Source organism: Camellia sinensis, chromosome 3, assembly GCF_055761805.1.
Source record: "Camellia sinensis isolate YWXY chromosome 3, ASM5576180v1, whole genome shotgun sequence".
NCBI classification, from domain to species: Eukaryota; Viridiplantae; Streptophyta; class Magnoliopsida; order Ericales; family Theaceae; genus Camellia; species Camellia sinensis.
The window spans coordinates 164,142,495-164,163,624 of record NC_138963.1 but is presented as its reverse complement, the minus strand read 5'-3'; the positions used below and the strand labels follow the sequence as shown (position 1 = coordinate 164,163,624).

Genomic DNA, 21,130 nt, shown 5'->3' with positions numbered 1-21,130 from the left:
CTTTTATTGTCTAATCATTATTTGCATTAATTTTAGTCACTTTGATCTTTACTAAAAGAAAAATTAAGGTAATTATATTAACAATGTGAGGTTTATTATTATTTTTTATTTATGATAAGTGTAATTTCCCTATTTATTAATATCTATTTTACTCATAATTTTAGGGCTTTGAAAAATAAAAATAAAAATAAAGATAAAAATAAGGTGTATTTTAAAAGCTAAAGGCTTGAACGCAGCAAACTAGGGAACCTAGCGGTGCAAGCAAATCATCTGTTTTGAGTTCTTTCTCCGCTGGTTTCTTTCTTCGCAACTCGATTAAACAATGCGTCCTTCGAACCCCGATTTCGAAGCCCAAGTTTCTGAAGAAGAGAATTCCACTAATAGCAACAAACATTCGACTTTCTTCGATGTCTACGGCCCACAAGTACTCTTTCTCTCACTCTCATGTGATTTATACTTTTCTACTGTTACAATGGTTCTTCGACGAGTTTAAAATCGATTTTTCTTTCCCCCCACCTTGAAATTAGTGAAGTTAGGTTGATAAGTGTGAAAAAAGCTAACTGGATGGATTTTTTTTTTTTTTTTGACTCGATATTTAATTATCTCTGTTGCTAATTATGTGTTTATGTTAGAAATAATGCTCTGTTTGGTTGCTTGGAAACTGGAAGAAAAAGCAATGATACAAAGAATAAATACAGTGATTAATTGTCCTATCATTCATCTTAGACCAGATTTTTATTTATTTATTTTTTTGGACCATAAAGGAGAGAAGAAAAACTTTATTTTCATTAATTTGTTTACAGTTTTCTGAGCAATTAAATAGAGCCTAAAGTGAATTTCTTATTTTTCCTTCATTTTTTTATTTTATTTTTATTCTTCTTAAGTTAGTGTTGGTTGTAAGGAAATAATTATACAGATTTTGTATACCCATTGAAATATCTTATTTGAAAATGTTGGCCACAAAACATAAAAGAGCCTGCTTGGTAAGATCCTTAATTTCTGAAGTGGAGTTGATTGTTGAATTGGTGCTCATTCAGCCTCGCGTGAGGTTTCTCAGGTGCCCTTTGGAGTTTTCTTAATTTATTTACCATTGGGAGGAGCTAAGTATACTTGGTGTAATAATTAAGATAATCCATCCCTTTTCGCATTGATTGATTCTCCATCTCGTTGAGTTGGGAATACTATTTGTCAAATGTGGTGTAGGTTACTCTTCCTAGATGTATTGCGGGTTAAATAAAACACACTCCATTTAGATTTGAGAGCATGTTGCTTGAAGAAGTGAACTTCCTTGATTAAGTGGGCGAGTGGTGGTGGAGCTATAGGGTAAAGAGAACTCCAAGCTTTGTTATAGCCAGGAAGAAGAAACTTCTAAAAGAAGACTTGAGAAGACGGATCCAGCAAGAGTTGGGCAGCTTTGCTTATCAGAAGACTAAAGTATTAGGGGCCATCTCTTGCCTTGATGATGTGAAGGATGAACAGAGGATTTTGTCATTGAAGGAAGCTATGTTGTTGAGATAGAAGGCCATGGCTAAATCAGGGAGAATTGCTTTGATGGAGGATATCAGGTGGAGACAAAGAGCAAGGTCCCTATGGCCTATGAAGCACGGACACAGATACATACATGGACACGGGACACAATGGCCTTGTTTGGTTTGGTTTTGAGGAATAAATTTTGGAATTTTTTTTTTTAAAATTTTGTTTGGTTTAATGATTTTGAATTTTTTTTTTTCCAAAATCACTTTCTATCTCCTACACATCAATCAATCATTTTTTCTCTCTCTTCTCTCATTCTTAATCACTTTTTCTCTCACACACATCTACTCAATTACAACAAAATATCAAATCATTCCAAACTTCCATACTCCAAAACTATTTCCAAAATATATAACCAAACAAACCAAAAAAATATCTAAACTCTTTCTCCAAATTTTTTTTTGAAAATTTATCTCCCAAAACCAAACCAAACAAGGCCAGTGATTTCAAAAAAAATCAGGACATGGATGCAATGGGTATACGATTTATTTATTTATATTTTATGTGCTTTTTTTTTTTTGCTATGTATATAATTATTACATTTATAACCAAAATTAATGAAAACTAATACTAATTTAGTTTAGAAAACTCTTTAAATTTAAATTAGTCAAAGACTAGATATGTATTGCTTTAGGGCTCTAGAGATCGTTAGAAGTCAACACTTCACAACTCTGGTTAGAATTGTGTTTGCATTGTTGAGACTGTGGTGGAGTTCTTGCTAGTCCGTTATGAGGTGACAAGATTCAAATTTGCAAGGAAAAGGATGGTTTGGAGAGTTAATGGGGGAAGATTCTCTATCAAATAATTTCACAATCTTCTTCAAGGAGATTCTCAAGCCACTTTTCGTTAGAGAAGCATTTGGATGTTAGGGTTCCCATAAAAGTTTCCTATATATATATATATATACTTTTGTGTTTTGGATTGTTGCTTTGGATGCCATCTTGACCATTAGCAATTTGGGAAAGAGGGGGAAGATGCTTCCAAATTGGTGTCAGAGGAGTCAAAGGCTGAGGAATCAGTTAATCATCTTCTTTTGTATTTTGAGGTGGCAGGGGAGCTTTGAAGTTTGCTTTTCTCATTTTGTTTTTTGAGTGAATTGGGGGAATTGGGTGATGTCAGGTATTCTAGTTCATTTTTATGAGAGTTGGGTTGGGGTTGCTCAAAAAAGATTTAGGAGGCTTGGAAGGTGGCTCCATTATGTGTTATATGGACTATTTGGAGGGATAAGAAAAGAAAGTTTTGAAGAAGCTGATTTGGGGATGCATAGGCTCAAGTTGACTCTTTTATGTAGCTTTTATTTTTGGCTTGAAGATTTTGTTTGTTTGTTTGTTTTTTTTTTTCTCAATCATTATTTGCTTTTATTGACTTTTTTTAGGAAATCTCTCTTTTGTAGATGTTTGATAGCTAAATTTTGAGCATTTTTGTATGCTCCCAGTGCATATAGGTTGAGCCCCATTGGCCACTTTTAGTGAAATCTTTACCTTTTCAAAAAAAGCCAATCAACTGGTGCCTTAGTTTGGCAATAGATGCATGCTTTTATAATATTGACTAATTAATGGCAAATGAATAGGGTAAACTATCAATAGATCATAATAGTTGGACTTAATTCCCATAAAGTCCTATTGAAATTAAGTCCTAGTGAAATTGTTGCTAGAAATAATTTTTTGTGACGATTTTTAGTACATGTTAAAAATTGACAATCAGTGACTTTTTTTTGTCACGGTTTTTATAAATTGTCACTAAAACTTACAATTAGTGACATTTTTCTGTGACGAATTTTTCAAACTGTCACTGAAGTTGAAAATTAGTGATGGTTTTTAAAATTGTTGCTAAAACTTATAAATAGTGACATTTTTTGTGACAAAATTTAAAATTATTGTTGAAAATTAACAATTTGTGACTTTTTTAATAGTGTATGTCATGCAGGGGAAAGCAGATGTTACTTTTAAGACACCTGAACCCGGCTCAACTTTGAATTTGCAAGTAAGTTTCTGCAACTTTCCAAATATCTGAAAATTTCAGTTGCTGTGAGAATTAGAATTTCTGATGCAATTGCATGATGGAGCAGGATGTTCAAGGACTTGTCACATGGGTGCTAGCTGAAGGATTCATGCCTTCATGGGTTTTTATCAAAGTAATGAACACAGTTTTCTTTTACCTCATGTTATTTGTTGTTGTGAATAGCATATATTTGGGTTTCTTGTCATGAACGATGTAGTAACCATTGTGTGGTTACTTGAGGTATATCCACTTTGGAAGCCCAAAACTAAGTCTATTGGCTCCACATCACTCAAAAAGAGAGCATCCATGGTAGTGAGTTCTTTTTGTTTTGTTTTGTTTTGTTTTGTTTTTTTTTTTTTTGGGGGGGGGGGTTCTTAATATGTTGCCCAAACAGAGAATTCAAGCACAGAATATGGAAATATGGATAACCCCAAGGGGTTGGCCTAGTGGCAAGGCCCTGGGTCTTGGGGGTGTGCTCCCACCAAGGTTCATGGATCGAAAACCCTTTAGGTGCTAACAATTCTTCGGGCCATCAAATTGGGAGAAAACCCTTGAATTAACCGTGGTGCACTTGCGGGAAACTCTTTGTCGAGAGCTTGTGCACCCCTAGGGATTAGTCGGGCTTTGATCTGGACACCCTAGTGCCAATAAATAAAAAAAAAACACCGAATATGGACGTATTATGTGGCATTTACACTAAGGGCTGGTTTGGTGTGTTATAAAAAAGTGCACTTTTTGTCTTTTTGGACTAAAAAAGACAAAAAAAAAAATATGGAGGTTTGGGTTAACTTTTTGACTTTTTATGAAAAAATGTGTATTAAAAAATTGTATAAAAAAAATGTGTAAGAAATGATTAGAGAGGGGTGGGCCCCAGCCGTACAACCGGCTGGAGTGTATTGGAGTTGGAAATTATTGGCTAATTTTTGTACAAAGCATTGGACTGTTTTGTTTGGCCCGTGGGGGTCATCACGGGTCCCATTTTAATAATCTGAACCGTTCAATCTGTGTAACTCGTCGAACACTATGTACCTATAAAAAATCACGTTAATCGGATATCGATAGCTATCTGATCAGATTTATTTATTTTTCAATCATTTATTATAACACCATCCATTTGTTGTATATAACTGATTTGATCATATAGTTATCGATATCCGATCAATGTGATTTTTTGCAGACATATAGTACTCGACGATTTCTACACATTGAACGGTTCAGATTATCAAAACGGGACCCGTAATGGCCCCCATGGGACGAACAACGGTGTGTGTGAAAATCACACCGAATCATTTCATTTTTGCTGCACAGCCGCTGCTTTACATCAATTCAAATTGTACTTTTTGGGAAGAAAATTGATTTTTAAATTTTTTTTTTTGGTGAATAGTGATATCTTTTTGGATTTTGGAGTAACTTTTTGGCTTTTTGACTTATATAGTATAAGCCAAACTAGGCCTAAGTTAATATGCTGTTGGTATGTTTTTATTTACGTTTGGTGTGTTTTAGGAGTCGAGGGTATTTTGGTATTTTTCAGATTTGTAGGGCATGGATTGTATTTTGGGCCCATGGGTTGTAGTTTGATTGACGGACTACAATATGGGTCATTTGATTTTGTGTTCTCTGTTCTTCATCTTCTACTCCTTTTGCTTCTCTTCACACAAAATTATTCCTAATTTCTGCACCAAAACCGTTACATACCTAACTCAAATCAACCTTAACCCCACCTCGTGGCCTTTAATTCCACATCAAAATCCCCCCTTATAGACATTGTTTTGAGAATTCCAGCACACTGATTAAAGATCCTGTATGCTGCCTCTTTTAAATTGAAGCCAATTACACTTTTTATTTTTATGTTTCAAACCCCAAAATCCTCTATCCTTGCTTCAACCTTTTAAGATCTTAACGGGGGAATCTTCTCTGCCCTAAACTTCAAAACCCATCACAAGCAACCTTAGCCTAAGTTTCCTCAAGGCTTCAAGTTGTGCTGCACCAACCTTAATAGATATATCTGCTGTCCAAAATTTCTGGCATGTTAGAGTTCGAACAACCTATTACCTTGTAATTCACACAATTTTATCCCTTTCCTTTTAGAAAGCTAACAACCTCTGTTCTACTTCCTAAAACCTTAAAACTTTCATAGCCTTTTAGATTCTTTACTCAACAATAAATCAACCAAGGGCTTCCTATTGCTGTCCTGCATCATTTTATTTTAGTGGACCACCGAATATGGATGTATTATGGAATGATTGATGCTTTATACTAAGATTGAACACTATCTGTGTAGAGGGTTAGCATTAGGGCTGTTCATGGGTCGGATCGGATCGGCTTTCCTATCAACCCACCAACCGATCTGACCATGGTGGGTTGAACATGTTCTCACCCACTATCGACCGATGTGGTGTTCAAACTCGACCGTTCTTAAGATTAGATTCTGCAGTCGGTTTCGGTTGAGTTGCATGGGTCATAGAAAATCATACACAGAAGAACAAGGAAGAATATAATAAATGGGGTTTCAATTGCCGAAGGAGAAGAAGCTATCACTAAAAATAAAAAACAAAAGGGGTTTTCAAGAAATGATCCCAGATGGAGGAAGAAATCATAGAAGAACAAAAAACAAAGAGACTGACCACAAATCAAAGGTTGTTCTACCACTTAAACAATTGTTCATTCATTTTGCAAGTGATTTCAGATTGGATGTTGTTCAACATCAACTCTCTAAGAATAACCCAGTCTAGGTTTTTGCCCTTCTTCGTTGAGTCACCAGATAGGTGCCAAAAATTTAATAATCAAAGTGGGTATTTTTGGGGGAGATAGATCGAAGGAGGTTAGGATTTTGGGGGAGATGGGATGATGAGAGGAGCTAATGAGGGAGAATAGACACTGTGAGAGAGGAGATACAGGAGAGAAGAAAGAGAGATAACTGAATGCATGTGAGAGAAGAGAGAGAAAGAATTGATGCACGAGAGAGAGAGAGAGAAAATGAGAATTGAATGCATTGAAAAGAGAAGAAAGAGAAGAGAGTGGGAATTGAATGCTTTAGAAGAGAGTCAGAAGACAACTATGAGATGTGGACTTCTTTGTCAAGTCATAATGGCTTGTAGATAAGTGTAATCTGGATTGCAAATAAAATAATGACACGTACATCGGTCGGATCGGGTTTGTCGGTTGTAATATTCATTGACCCGCTGCCCGTCTGAAAAATTGAGATTTTTTACTTAGACTTCTTGTAGCCGACAGTTCCTTCTCACAAAACCGTCTGTATGTTGATTTTTCGGATCGGATTGGTCAATTTCATCGGGTGATTTGTGTTTTTGTACAACCCTAGTTTGCATGGCACACAAATTTGTGTAACATGCGTACCATTTGTTCTACCATAAATCACCAAATGGGTAAGCATTAGATAGAAGTGATGCATCTGTTGCATTGCATTCTTTGACAAAATGCAATGCACACGGTGGAACTGGATCTTTGATACTTGTCGTCCTTTGATAGATTGTGGTGCTCAGCTTACTGATTTGTAAGATGCTTGTGTATTCTTGGAGATGCTGAAGTAGCTTTCTTTTGACATGCAGAACAAGCCCCTGATTCCAAAAGTGGTTATGCTTTTTGTCCCTGGCCTTGATGCAGCTTTGTACTTGTCAGAGTCTAAAATACTTAAAAGTTTTAAAGAATGCTGTGGTATCCCAAGGGCAGTTTTAGCTCTTAGGTTGGTAATCGTGTTCCTTACTTTTGTAGTTTAAAAACATTTTGTGTATTATACTGCAGTTATGTTTATTGCGCTTTGTTCTGTGCTAGCTGTGTATCAGATGGGATGCAGACTATAGATGCACTCCTTACCTGCAAGACAAAAAGAAAAAGGGGTGGAGCCGATTCAGTTTTGAGGAGACCTGGCCAGACATCTGAACAAGGTCTGTCACCAATTTCATTTATTTTCACTCTTGTCAACAAAGGTTCCACTTTCATGCCCTCTCAGTTTAATGAGGAAATTAGGTAGCTTATGAGGTTCATTGGTTTCTTATTAGGGTGCTAGTTCTAATGTGTGAGTAGTAAAGCAAGAAGCACTTCCATAATAGTCCTAATGTGTTGTAGTTTTTGCTTGGATGTGGAAAGCAGGTATACGTTGCTTTACACTACTCAATTTGGTATGTTTCCATGTAATTTTATGTCATCATTATCCTCATCATGCAGGAGCTATTAGTTCTGGTTTAGAGATCGCATCATTTACTGACCTTGTGAAAGAGATACCATTCCCTATTACGCACTACACACTTACAATGCAGGAACTAGAAGATAATGGGTATCATAACGTCCAACAAGGTGACAAGAATGTTAGATGTTGATTTCCCTTTTCATTTGGGCATGTGAATTGTACATTTTCTTTGTGTATGTTTATTTCGTTTCTCATTTTGTTGTTTACTCATTGAATAGTTCCTTAGGGTCATATCTACAAATTGCAGGTTTTCTTTCCACTATTCCTGCTCCTTCAGGAACTCCTGCCCATGAAATCTTGGCTCTTGATTGTGAGATGGTAAGACTACAAGTATCATTACTTCTATATTAGAGAAGGTTTCACTAGACAAAAATATAGTGCCCAAAATTTCTCACATTTTTTCTATATTAAAACATATTTGCTACATTAATCTCATATAGGTGTTCTATAGTTGTAGCTATGAACTTTGCAAAGGCAAACATATAGGCAAGGGAGATATTGTATTTATATTGTACGATTAAATATCTTGTATTCCAGTATTTTCGGTGATCAGTAGTTGTTGGAGTTTGTAAGAGTCATAGTGTATTATAGTTATGCCTCTTAATCGATACAAAAAACATTAGAATGTTATATATATTTTAGGGCAAATTACACTAACGGTCCCTGTAGTTTTGGATTTGTGTCACTTTGGTCCTTGACCTTTCAATTGTGATACATTTGACTCTGAATTTTGAATCTCGTTCCAAATAAGGACAATCGAAAACATTGTTGCTCCATTTCAAGGGCAAAGTCGTCAATTTGATATAATATAAACTAGTTTGACAAAAATAAATGTCAACAAATTATTTTTAAATTTATAAAAATTATTTCTACTCACTAAAGATAAAATTATATAAAAGAGATAAATCTTTTACATTTTATTTTATTTTATTTTATTTTATTTTTTTTTATCAAATTAATTTTTAATATGTGTTTGGATGATGATCATGTAATGCCTAGTTGTTTTTGTTGATATTTTTGGATGGTTAATAGATAGTTGTATTTGTTGTTAACAAATATTTTTGGATGGCTATCATATAATGGATGGTTATTAGGCTTTTAATGCATAATTGATATGTTTAATATATGAAATGTTTTTAGTTTTGGATTTTTTGATTTAATGAATTGGTTTAATAATGACATCAAAGTTGTCGCCATGTTTGACTTTTGAAAAAATAAAAACTAATTTAATAAAAATAAATAGCAAAAAAAATTTATTTTAAAAATTTATTTCTACCCTCCCAAAAGATAAAATTATATAAAAATGATGTGTTTGTAATTTTTTTTCACCAATTTAATTTTTAGTTTCTTAGAAATTTTTTTTGAAAATAAATTTTGAAAACTAGACAAAATAGAACTTTATAATTGAAAAAGTTCCAACATTGTTCATCTAAAAAAAAGGCTATTATATTTCAAACAATATATAAGTTAACCAATGCAAAATAAGTTGTATGATGACTTTGCCCTTTAAATGGAGCAACAATGTCTTCAATTGTCCTTATTTGAAACGAGATTCAAAATTCAAAATTAAATGTATCACAATTGAAAGGTTAAGGACCAAAGTGACACAAATACCAAACTATAAGGACTGTTAGTGTAATTCGTCCTTTATTTTATTGATGATTTGTTTATCGGGTAGTTTCATAGTTTTGAGCAACGTTAGTTAATCCCATTGTAGACATTGGAGCTATGGTCTTTGCCATTTCTCTTGTTTGGGGTTGAGTGGGTGATCCTGTTTGGTGTAGTTTATTGGGGTTTCTTATAGCTTTATTTATTTAATTTTGTTTTAGAAATTTGTGCCAAAGTGTTTGGCGTAGCTTCTGCTTATATCTTATGAGGCATAAATAACTTAAATAAGTTGAAAAAAGTTGATTATCTAGAAGATGGTTGGGTGTTTTTAGCTTATGCTTTCTAATTTTAGCTTGAGAAAAGTTGCAGCAAGTGGGCCTGGTGTTACCTTGGAGGGTGAGCTTCTTCGCTCTTGGAGAGGAGCGCTGGGAAGAGGAGGAATGCTTGCTATTTGGTTCCGTTAGCATTAATGGTGCTGGTGTGGGGTGAAAGGAATATAAGATTGCTTATGAGAAAGAATTAACCGATTTTTAAATTAAATAGTATATTTTTGTCTTTCTTTCATAGTTGGTTTTTGAGGATGGTCTCTATTCTTGAACCAAGTTTTGGATTTTGTAGAGGCCTTTCATAAGCTTTTTGATGTAATGATGAGAGAGTTCTTCTTTTCATTCAGGTGGCACCACCCCCTTGGTTCTCCTTTAGGAAACCTTGTATAGTCAGGTTACACAAATATTTTTAGGTTGCTTGGTTTTCCTAATTTTGTTAGGAAGATGATTCACAATTTAGGAAACCCATAAACTTTAAACAACCAAAATAATCTAGACCTAATAAAACTCCATTAAGACCCAATAGCAATATTTAACTTCTAATATGATCTATAGCTCATATCCATCAATTCTCAGAATTACCAAAATCCCTTTTGACTCCTAAAAACCTAATAAACATCATTAAACATATCCAACAATCCTGATTTAAAAAAAAAGAAGAGAAATTCGAACACAAAAGTATGATTAAAAACCCTAAAGCTTCATTAAACAGTGCCCTAAAAATTGCTGATTTGGCGCTTCTCTTCTTTCCATGCTGTACATCGTGTTGCCATGTGCTCCTTGTGAGTTATTTGTTGCGTCTACCTTTCAATTTAAGTTCTCTTCTATGATAATCAGTGACTTTCAAGTTCAACTGGAACTTTTTGACCTAAATGAGACCCAGAATCGTCAGCATGAGTAACTTTGGCATCATGTCATCCTTATTTCCTTATTGACATTATTAGGCTTTTGGTGGAGCAATATGTCTACTGTGGATTGGATACTTGGTGGTTCTATTTTTGCTCCAATTGGACATACTTTAAAGTTGCTCTTCATTCACAATGTGGTAGCAGACACATCCATTTGAAGTTCAGAGTCATTTGTGTGTGGTTACTATCTGTTCAATTGTGAAAAATTAGTTTCATGCCTCGGATTTGGATGAATTTTTTTTCATGTATAATTATCCAAGAAAATATAGAGATCAAAATTTCAGAGATATATGATGTACAAAGATGTCAAACTCGAAAAGAAAAGAAGTGTAATTCGCAAATGATTGTATAAAAGCCAATATATATCATCAAAATTGCACGAGATCTGATTCAGGAAAAACCAGAAAATGAAATTCAACAGAGATAATGTAATAACTAATCAGGTCAAAGAGAATTTAAGAACATTTTAATTCCCAAAAGTTCCATATTTACTTTTATATACTTCTTATGGTATTATACTTTTTTTTTTACTAGAAAAACATAAAAATAAAAAACTAGGTTGTTTATTTTGCTCACGGAAGGCCCTTCAATGCTTGCTCACAGATAGCTTCTGTAAAATAAATTGATGTATATTATTGATTGATGTATTGTTACAAGATTGTTGTATATATATTTTGTATATTACAAGCTATTATATAGGAGAGGTGTGAGGTAGGTGAGTGGTGGTAGTGGATGGTAGTGGAGGTGGTGGGTGGTAGTGGAGATGGTAAGTGTGTTAGGTTTAGTGGAGTGGATGTAGTGGGTTAGGTTAGTGGGTTAGGTTTAGTGTACATTAACAGCCCCCCTCAAACTCAAGGAGGATAGGTACTAGCCAACTTGAGTTTGGAGAGAGTAACAAAACAGAAAAATAAGCTGACAATTAAAAAATGGGATAGGAGACACTGTATGGTCGTGTCGGACCGTTGTAGCAGACAGTTTACGGAGTCATGTTGGACCGTTGTAGCAGACACTGTGTGGTCGTGTCAGACCGTTGTAGAAGACAGTTTATGGGGTCATGTCGGACCGTTGTAGAAGACAGTTTACGGGGTCATGTCGGACCGATGTAGCAGGACAGTTTACGGGGTCATGTCGGACCGATGTAGCAGACACTGTGTGGTCGTGTCAGACCGTTGTAGAAGACAGTTTATGGGGTCATGTCGGACCGTTGTAGCAGGAGTTGTGGTGGTGCACCAAGGGGGCGACTTAGGGAGTGCGCCATGAGCGACTTATACATGATACTGTGTATAACCCCCCCTCAAACTCAAATAGGTGTAAAGATAGAAACCTATTTGAGGTTGAAACAAAGGGATTGATAAAGCTGACCGGTGTAGAAGACACTGTATGAGTGTGTATATAGGCTGCCCAAAAAATATACATGGATGTAGATATCGAGCCCTCAAAAGTCGTGCCCTCAAAAGGTGTGCCCGTACCCTCAAAAGGCGTGCCATCAAAAGGCGTGCCCGATTCATCAAAAGACGTGCCATGAAAAGGCGTGCCAGGTTGTCGGCGAGCGTCAAGAGGCGCGCGATGCGCGTGGCTGCCTCGGCTATATAACCAAGACTGAACCTGAGGCTGAGGCTGAGGCAGAGGCTGAGACAAAAAACCTGCGAATTTCTCTGAAAAACTCTTCGTTGTGCTGAGAGAGAGAGTCTGTAATACTCTGTTGCGAGAGATAGTCTGTAATACTCGGTTGCCCAGAAAATGGCCTCGTCTTCCCGGAGTCTGCTCACTCTCTTTCCAGACCTCAACGAGTCAACAAGAGAGAAAACTGGTGCGGTGTCCCGTGAACCTCAACCAAACATCACTGGGTTTGCTCCGTTGAACTTTCCGATGCAGTCGGTGGAGCAAAAAATGGCAGTGCAAACGGATGTGGAGGCTAATCAGTATACTTTGAAGGCGTGTGTGGAGTCCATGACGGCGGTCACAAACTTGTCGCACCGGCTGCAGAGTAGGACAAATGAGGTGCAGCAATTAAACTCCCAGCTGGCTCTGCTCCAACGCATGTATAAGGATGCGCGAGCAGAGATAAGCGTGCTAAGGGCAGAAAACAAGGAGCTGAAGCGGAAGGCCACCGTGATGTTCCGATTTGGAGGGCCGCCATATGCTGCAGTGGAGGAGCAGGGAGTAGTGATCGTGCCCAGTGGAGTGGGAAACACGGAGGCAACACCGTCAAGGACCGCCCAGGACGGAGGCAAGAAAAAGAGACCGGCGGCAGAGTAGAGAAGAAAAAATACCACTGTTCCGATGTGTGTTGGTTTTTTTTTTTTTTTTTTTTTGGTGTAAAATGGTGATCGGGGTGAGCCCCGATATAAATAAAATGAGTTTGGTGTGCAGTTCGTCTTCTGCCTTCTTTTGTTTTTTGTTTTTTTTTTTTTTTGGTTGTGTGCAAAAAAAATAAAAATAAAATAAAATAAAATAAAAATAAAATAAAAATATGAATGTTTCAAAATAAAGTAGGGGGTAGTGCCCCTGAAAAAGATATATTAGGGTAGAGTGGATATTTGAAAGTTTGGAAAAAAAAAAAAAAAAGGGATGAAAAAAAAAACATATGTCAGTGCACGTAGAAGAGCATATGGGTTCCCCATGGTTGTCTGCCATTTCTCTGATCATATATATTTGATATGTATAATATTGAGTCATGGGTGGTGTGCTAGTGCTCTTAATCATAAGTTTTTTTTTTTTTGTCTTTTTTTTTTTTTTTTTTTGTTTTTTTTTTTTTTGTTTTTTTTTTTATGTATAATATGGAGTCATGAGTGGGTTTGAGGTAAACTGTGGGCTGGTTTTGAAGGTTGGTATATATATATAATATATATGAAACTTCGAAGTTCTGGATAAAAAAAAATAAAATAAAATAAATGATAGAGGGTGAGAATGGATAGAATTAAAGTGGGTGGTGGAAACAATGATGGTGGGGGACAAAAAGAGAGAGAGAGGGAATATACCAGAGAGAGAGAGAGAGAGAGGGATAGTGGGTCTGTTTGTGAGTCCGTCGGTGGCTGGTGCAGGGAGAGAGAGATGTCAGCGGCGGAGATGAAGCTGCAGGTGGTGGTGGAGAAGTGGATGACGGCAGCGAGGTGGTGTTGGTCGAATCACGGCTGAAGGCAGTGGTCCTCAAGGGAGTGCAAAGCAAGATGGTACCTGGGTTGGTTGAGATCGAGTTGAGTCACTTGTTTCGGATCGTTCTCTGTCGTCTTCTTGAACAGAATAAGAGCCTCAGTGTTGGTTTTGATGGATGAAAATCCGGCTTACTCGGCTCGGTGGTGGAGTAGCTGCGGCAACAATGGAAGAGAGTAATCAGAAATAGTTGGAAGATGAGAGGTCCGGCGGGCGGCTAAGGCGAGGCTGCCGCCCGCCGGTGAAGCGAAAATACTAGATTCTTAACCTAGCTCTGATACCATGTAAAATAAATTGATGTATATTATTGATTGATGTATTGTTACAAGATTGTTGTATATATATTTTGTATATTACAAGCTATTATATAGGAGAGGTGTGAGGTAGGTGAGTGGTGGTAGTGGATGGTAGTGGAGGTGGTGGGTGGTAGTGGAGATGGTAAGTGTGTTAGGTTTAGTGGAGTGGATGTAGTGGGTTAGGTTAGTGGGTTAAGTTTAGTGTACATTAACAGCTTCTTTATTCTTATTCCTCAATTCACAATCAATGTCAGGGAAGTCTAACTAACCCAAGGTTGAAGTGTTGAAACCATGTTAGTTTACTTGCTAAGAAATCACTGCCCCAATTTTGAATGGCTCTCCTCTTTTTCAGAACATGGTAATAGAGATTAGTGGTGCAGGATTGAATTGTCTTCTATGTAAATAGTTTGTCAATATACTATCGGACTATGATTTATTCTAATTGTGATAAGTCATTCCTCATTTTATCTTGGCCCACGTTTTTGTGTTTATATATTTATTTGCTTTCTTTGTGTTGATAGTGTATCACAAGTGAGGGGTTTGAGCTCACAAGAGTGACCCTGGTTGATATTAAAGGACAGGTATGTCTACCTCATTTTCATTGGTTGTTTTACTTTTTTCCCTTTTTGGATTTCGGGTGGAAGGGGAAGCGGTAAGAGATTCTCCTGTTACACTTTGGTTCTTCCATGGTCCCACCATGTTGCAATGACTTATATAATTCATTAGTTACTTTATTATCACGACCTCCATCATCATCACCACCACAGCCACAAGCATCATCATTATCATTAACACGGTTATTGGTGTATTATCTTTCAAGAGGGGTTTGGCAATTTGAAGCTCGCGTTGTGATTGTGATATGTCTAGATCTGTGAATGTGTGGCAATCTATTTGCTGCATAATCAGTATTTCTAGGCCTCTTTGGTTTCTTACTAGTGTTTTCCTTGTAATTTTTGTTAATCCTACTTTTTTATTTCTCACAGGTAGTGTTAGATAAACTGGTCAAACCATCAAACATTATCATTGACTACAACACTAGGTATATTCATTTGTAACCTTTTTTAGATGGCCAGTAGATGATAATGTCTGTTTTTTTCTTTTGTTTTTCTGGATATCTGTTGTTTTTTAATCTAAACGTCATACAACTTGCTTTGCTTTTTCTATTGTCATAGTGGACCATTTAAGTGTTATATTCCTTTCCAATGTCATACTGTCTCTCGAATTTGAAAAGATGTAGTTTCTCCATTTATTATTTTAGTGTATACAAATGGTAGATGACAAGTTATCTGATTGTTGTTTGTATGCTATAATATTTGCTCATTTTATTCAGTGAAACTCACAAAGATGTGATGCTGGAAAGTTCCAGGCATGCTTCTGGAGGCACTGATAGATAGTCAATTACATATAGGACGAATGCTATATGAACCCAAGTAAAAACCAATGACCACATTCTAGTAGGTTTAAAATGAGCTACAATTTACGCATTACAATGTTCGATGGGGAAAAAAAAAAAATGCGTACTAAAGTAGATGGAAATGGCAAAAATGATAGATTTAAGTATAGAGTAAAAGATTTATAAACATTAATTGACATTGTGAGAGTGTACAAGAATAGTTTAAGAAAGGAAACCACAATGCTATATGAAGGTTGCACATATAAATGCTAGGAAAGAAAGAAAGACAAGAAAAGGGAAGAAAGAAATGTCCCCTAGGGCACATGCTAGCGGCTTAGGTCACTCTTTCAATAAAGGGACTCAAGTTTGAGTTTAATTCATGCCTATCAAAAAAAGAAAAAAGGAAAAAGAAAAGAAAAAAGCAACACGGTTCAATGACTTAAATAAAGAAACACAGTTAATATAATAGAAACCTGCAGAGAACATACACGTGGTTAGAATATAGTTTAGTGGAAAAAAGTGATTGAAAAACATTGTCTGTCACTTCAAAATTTGTGGGGAAAAATTTGAAAGCAAATCAACCGGGGAATAATCCAATATGCTAAGAAGAAAAAATATATTACATTTAGATCATGAAACCAAAAAGAAAATGGGATGAACAGAAAACAATACATGTAGGATAATGATATTATCGTCATTTTATGGAATTTATTGATTCATAAACCTGCTTATGAACTTTTGTATTGCAAGCTTTGTACTTTTTGCCTGGCTATATTTCTTTTTATTTGTAAAATTATGATGTCTCAATATGTATTACTGTGCTGTGAACCAGCTTATTCAAATGCTTTGTATGGTGGAACTTAGTGATTCAATTTTCATTGCCATTAAGCATACTGTTGGGTTATGCAGGTACAGTGGAATCACATGTGAAATGTTGAGTGGGGTGACAACGAGTCTTAAAGATATTCAGGTTTGTCGATGGGTCCTTCTCCCTTTTCTTTATGCTAAATTGAGTTACCATGTGTGCCTGCGAATTAAGTACAGAGACATGATGTAGATGTGCTGGTAAGATGAATCTAAAAAAGAAGGATATAAATACAGTGGGAAATATGTGTCTGTTCATATATTCATTTGCACCATATAAACGACTGTTATGAATTTATTAAATTTTCTAGTTTTCTGTTGATGAACTCCATGTGAGAAAGTAGGATTTGTGTTGATTTGATGCATTGTCCGAACTAGGTGCTACATGGTTACTCTCATCATGTCTCAATTCTTACAAAATTGTTCAAGTATACAGAAGTCTTATTATGTGTTTCTCTTATTATTATGGTTAAGTTCCGCAGCAGAAAGGCCTCGTCACAATTTCTTAGTCTTGTTGCTTTCATGTCCAAACATATCTAAAAGGTATTGGTCACATGTTAAAAATTAAAGAAAAATGTGTAGTTACGGATATTTGTAGGAAGTACTAGAAATGTATCCACACTTATCTGAGCATATTGGTATCTAGTAAGGGTACTATGCTATAGAAGTATTTGTGCTATCTAGATGTCTGCCGATCAATTTTTTGTTTTAAATGCTGTTTCTTAATTTATTTTGTTTGCTTCCCATTTTCAGGAAGAATTTCTGCAGTTGGTCTACAAAGAGACCATTCTAGTTGGACATTCCTTGGAGAATGATTTGTTGGCATTAAAGATATCTCATGATCTGGTGATTGACACGGCAGTGTTATACAGGCACCGTCGCGGCGGAACCTACAAAATTGCGCTTCGTGTGCTCACCAGAAGATTCCTTTCTAGGGAGATACAGGAGTCAGGAAATGGGCATGATAGTATTGAAGATGCAAAAGCTGCCATGGATCTGGCACTGCTAAAGATTAGAAATGGTAAGTGGTCCATCTTTTTGTGCATTTATATTGGCATTTGCAATTGAAACATTGATTGATATGAGGTCTTAACTTGAGATTTCATTATATGTCAACCAGGGCCATTTAACCTTAAGGCTCAGTTTGCTTAGATAGAAAATTCAGGAAAGTGAAAGAAAAAGATTTTTTTTTTTAAATTTTTACGTGTTTGTTTAGATAGAGAATCCTAGAAAGTAATGGAAACCAAAGTTTCTTGTACAACTCAAATTAGCTTGTTAGTTAGGCTAATAGTTTCTTGAAAAATATAGAGGGAAATTTATTTTTTCCCACAAATCTTGACAAGGTTTGTTTTGTTTTCCTTTTTGCCCATGTTTCTCTCCACAACTCTCTGTTATGTAGTGAATATATTTTTTCCCCCGTCATTTTCTTATAAAAATTTTCATCTATTCAAATGCATGCAAGAAAATAGATTTTCATTTCTTTTTCCTTTCTTTCACTTTACTTTCTGCCATTTCCATTTTCTATTATCTATTTCTTTCTGAACAGAGGAGCCTAATGGAAAAATTATACCAACATGTGCAAGCACGGCTTAATATCAGCTCTTAATTTGTATGTGCATTATAAATCAAGCATGATTTTATATGAGTTGATCAATGCAGTTTTTGTTTTGTTTTGTTTTGTTTTTGTTTTTGTTTTTTTTTTTTAAATTTAAAATTTTTGTACTAGATCATTTGTGCATGCATCTTAAGAAAAGGTGTTTAAATTGATCAATCATCACAATTGTCATCTAGTTGCTGCCTGACTATTTTCAATTATTGACAAATTAATTGTCCCTGATATGTACAGATGCTGTGATTATATATGGGCATGTAATGTCATCACTTTTATCATAACCATAAACAGCTTATATAAGACCATCTTACAAAAATAGTTCCTCTATTTCATGCTTTGCATATGTCTCTGCTTTAAATGTTATTCAATGAGTTCCATGCTTGACTTTTACTCAAATTTCTTTTCTTTGTACATAAAGGTAATTGATCTGGACATGTGAAGTAGATAGAGTATGTAGGATGAAAGTTTTTCTCCCAAAGGAAATAGGGGACTAACAATTAGACAAAGTAGAGTAGAACAAGCAGTTGAAGGGCAAAAAATCTCAAAATTGAGGCCACATCTCCGCACAAGAAGTCTATGTAGGTCAGCTATTACTGTTTTTTTTTTTTTTTTGTATCTTCGTGTCTGTGTAAGGGAAAAGGTTATCCAGAGTTTACAAGCATGCAGAAGCAGAGTGCTCTCCAAAGGTTGGAATTTCCAATTGTTCATTCATTCCTTTGATGAAAGTTGAATCTTCTTGTCACTTGTCAAATAAATAAAAGACTGTTGAAGCTTCTTCTATTGATTATCCATGATGAAACCACTTCCTTTTGTCTTGTAAACTATGGATCAATTTTTTGATTCCCTGATGGTTTCATTTGTTTATTGTTGACTCCTCACCTCAGCAAAACTCCATCTGTGAAATTGTATATTGTTTCTGGTATTTGGGCATTCTAAGTCATAAAACATGGATTCTGTGACATTAGTCCTAAATAATTCTAACTTCTTTTTCTTTAGGTACATACATAAGTGGTCCATTATCTAGGAATTTTCCTTTGTAAACTCTCCTCGTCCTTATGTTACTCATGCATCATTCTGTCGCTATCACATCCTCTCTGAGCTAACTTACTTTTTATGTGATAAATGGATTCTGAAGCACTACTCCAAGGTTTTTGGAATTACAGATCTTTTATGTTATTCAAGCAACAGTAGTCCTGTTTGTATTGTTCCTGCAGTTACAGTTTTTCTAGACAGTTATTCATGTTATAAAATTATAAAGCAATAACTTGAATTCTTGGTGCGTAAGGCATGAAGTGGCTGGTCAGTAGTGAGGGGAAGAAAACTGGATTTGTAATGGAGTGTAGGAAAGTAGCATGTGTTGCTTATATTCCAGACAAGGATTTAGGAGTTTGACACCTTTTTATTTTCCTTTATAATAGCTCTATATCAGTCCTAAAATAATAAAAAATAAAATAACCTCCTTTCATTTTCTTTTTTATGCTTTTTCTCTTGTTTTCTATAATAGATTTCTCAAAATTTATATGCCTTTGGTTTTGATATTTTGGAATTAGGACCCCATTTTGGTTTTCCTTCATCATTCATGCGGAAGAAGCTCCTTACAGTTTTAAGCGAGTGTGGTAAAACCTCGACTTTGATTGATAATATTTCCATAGTGAAGCGATATGCTTCGGAGTCATCGCATACCATTCCAGTATCTTCCGATGATGAAGTCCTTTTGAAGGCCAGAAAAGAGGTAATGTTTATGCTCAGAGTTTGTTGTTCAAGATTTCTTAAAGCAAGGCTGAAGATGGACTGGTTGTACTCATAGTTTTACCCTTGTAATTGTTTGATGTCATTTTAGGTTAGAAATGAGAAGGTACAGTTTGTCTGGGCCCACTTCTCAGAATTAAATTCCTATTTCAAGAAACAAGCAGAGGACATGGAGATTTTAAATACAAGGCTTGCGGAGATGATATCCTTGCTTACATGTAACAAGTCTACTGGCAGAAAAGGCATCAAATACAGTGTAACCTCTGAACTAAAGGACATTTTAACTCGCTTGGATGCTAGAATCAGAAGTGTCCACTCCAATTTACCTACCAATGCCATGCTTATTATTTTCACTGGTCATGGGGACACTGCAGTTGTTCATAGGTATGCATACATTGTGCTTGTATTAATTTTACTATGCCATGCTTTCTAAAGACTTTCCAGTTTTTTCAGCTGTTCGTTTAGAAAAAAAATAAAGTAGTGATTTAAGAAACTTATCCTTACCATATATGTTTGTGCTTATTCGAAGCCTCATGTTACTTGCATATTTTATCCTTTTATCTCCATTGTTGGGAGCAGAAACAATCATGCCATTCGTCTTATTTTTATTATTTTCTCAAAATTAAATATGTAATACTGTAAGTCATTTTCTAAATGTTTTTTCCCCCATTTTTATCCGTCCCCTTGCATTATGATTCCAATTATCTCATATACAAAGTTCGATTCAACTTTACTGTTTAACTTCTTCATTACATGCTAATATGCTAACATGTTAGGGTTTCAACTTTATTGTTTATTCAAGTTCTATAGCTTGTCCTCTGGCATCTCTACTTCTAATTATGAATTATGAAATTCTAGTTATATGATAAATGTTACGATCAAGGAAAATCTCATATCAAAATTATTTTTCTGTTTCTTATTTGTTCCTCCTTCTGTGTCTTTCAAGTTTTGAATTTTTAATTGACCGTTGAAATCTCTCTCTCTCTCTCTCTCTCTCTGCTTGTGCATGGATGAAGATTGAGAAAAATGCTTACAGAGCAGAATGAAACTGCAATGTGCCGTGAGAAACTTGTAAAGGTCTTGGAAGAGCTGCAGGCCCAAGCTGAAGTAGGTTTGTGCTTTGTGGGTGTAAAGCATTGAGTTATCGTTATGCAAATGCCTTGGTCTTGTTTCTTGTTTCACAAAGCTTGTGGTGAAGAAATGCAGTATAAACTATTTTATTTATTAGACATGTAATGTGATACATACATACCCTGCCTTCACAATTTTAATTAAACAGTCAATGAAAGTGAAGCTGGGCAAGTTCTGTATTTTAAGGCACATTGATATCAATTGCGTATGTTTCATTAATCTCTTTGCTCTTCTTTCTCCTTCCTCATCTTTGTACTGTTTTTTGGTCATTTATGGAAAACAGTTTGAGATCTCTTGGTCTGTGTTAAGAGTACAACATTTCAAGTAGAGTTGAAAGCAATTTTGCAAT

At 35.5% G+C, this 21,130-nt stretch overlaps 1 protein-coding gene across 8 annotated transcripts; it reads left to right on the top strand.

Moving 5' to 3' along the window:
• The first annotated feature begins 211 nt into the window (after positions 1–211).
• On the top strand, positions 212–21,000 carry LOC114318503 (small RNA degrading nuclease 5). Of its 8 annotated transcripts, none has more exons than XM_028265408.2 (14): positions 212–424; positions 3,460–3,516; positions 3,602–3,667; positions 7,104–7,237; positions 7,327–7,439; positions 7,720–7,848; positions 7,989–8,059; positions 14,554–14,613; positions 15,016–15,071; positions 16,335–16,395; positions 17,043–17,310; positions 19,452–19,633; positions 19,742–20,034; positions 20,667–21,000. In XM_028265408.2, the coding sequence occupies exons 1-14, from the start codon at positions 323–325 to the stop codon at positions 20,788–20,790; spliced, it is 1,716 nt and encodes a 571-aa protein (XP_028121209.2). In that variant the 5' UTR covers positions 212–322; the 3' UTR covers positions 20,791–21,000. The 8 variants fall into 8 exon arrangements, with proteins under 8 accessions (XP_028121209.2, XP_028121208.2, XP_082777440.1 ...); XM_028265407.2 differs by having other exon boundaries at positions 225–424; positions 7,968–8,059; XM_082921315.1 differs by having other exon boundaries at positions 238–424; positions 3,446–3,516.
• Positions 21,001–21,130: the final 130 nt, after the last annotated feature.

What these genes read in the sequence shown, in the direction of transcription:
- LOC114318503 (XM_028265407.2), top strand. Translation starts at nt 323, where the DNA reads ATGCGTCCTTCGAACCCCGATTTCGAAGCCCAAGTTTCTGAAGAAGAG. An exon ending in CTTCATGGGTTTTTATCAAA is followed by an intron (nt 3,668 to 7,103) that starts GTAATGAACACA and finishes TTTGACATGCAG; the next exon opens with AACAAGCCCCTGATTCCAAA. An exon ending in GACACTGCAGTTGTTCATAG is followed by an intron (nt 20,035 to 20,666) that starts GTATGCATACAT and finishes GCATGGATGAAG; the next exon opens with ATTGAGAAAAATGCTTACAG.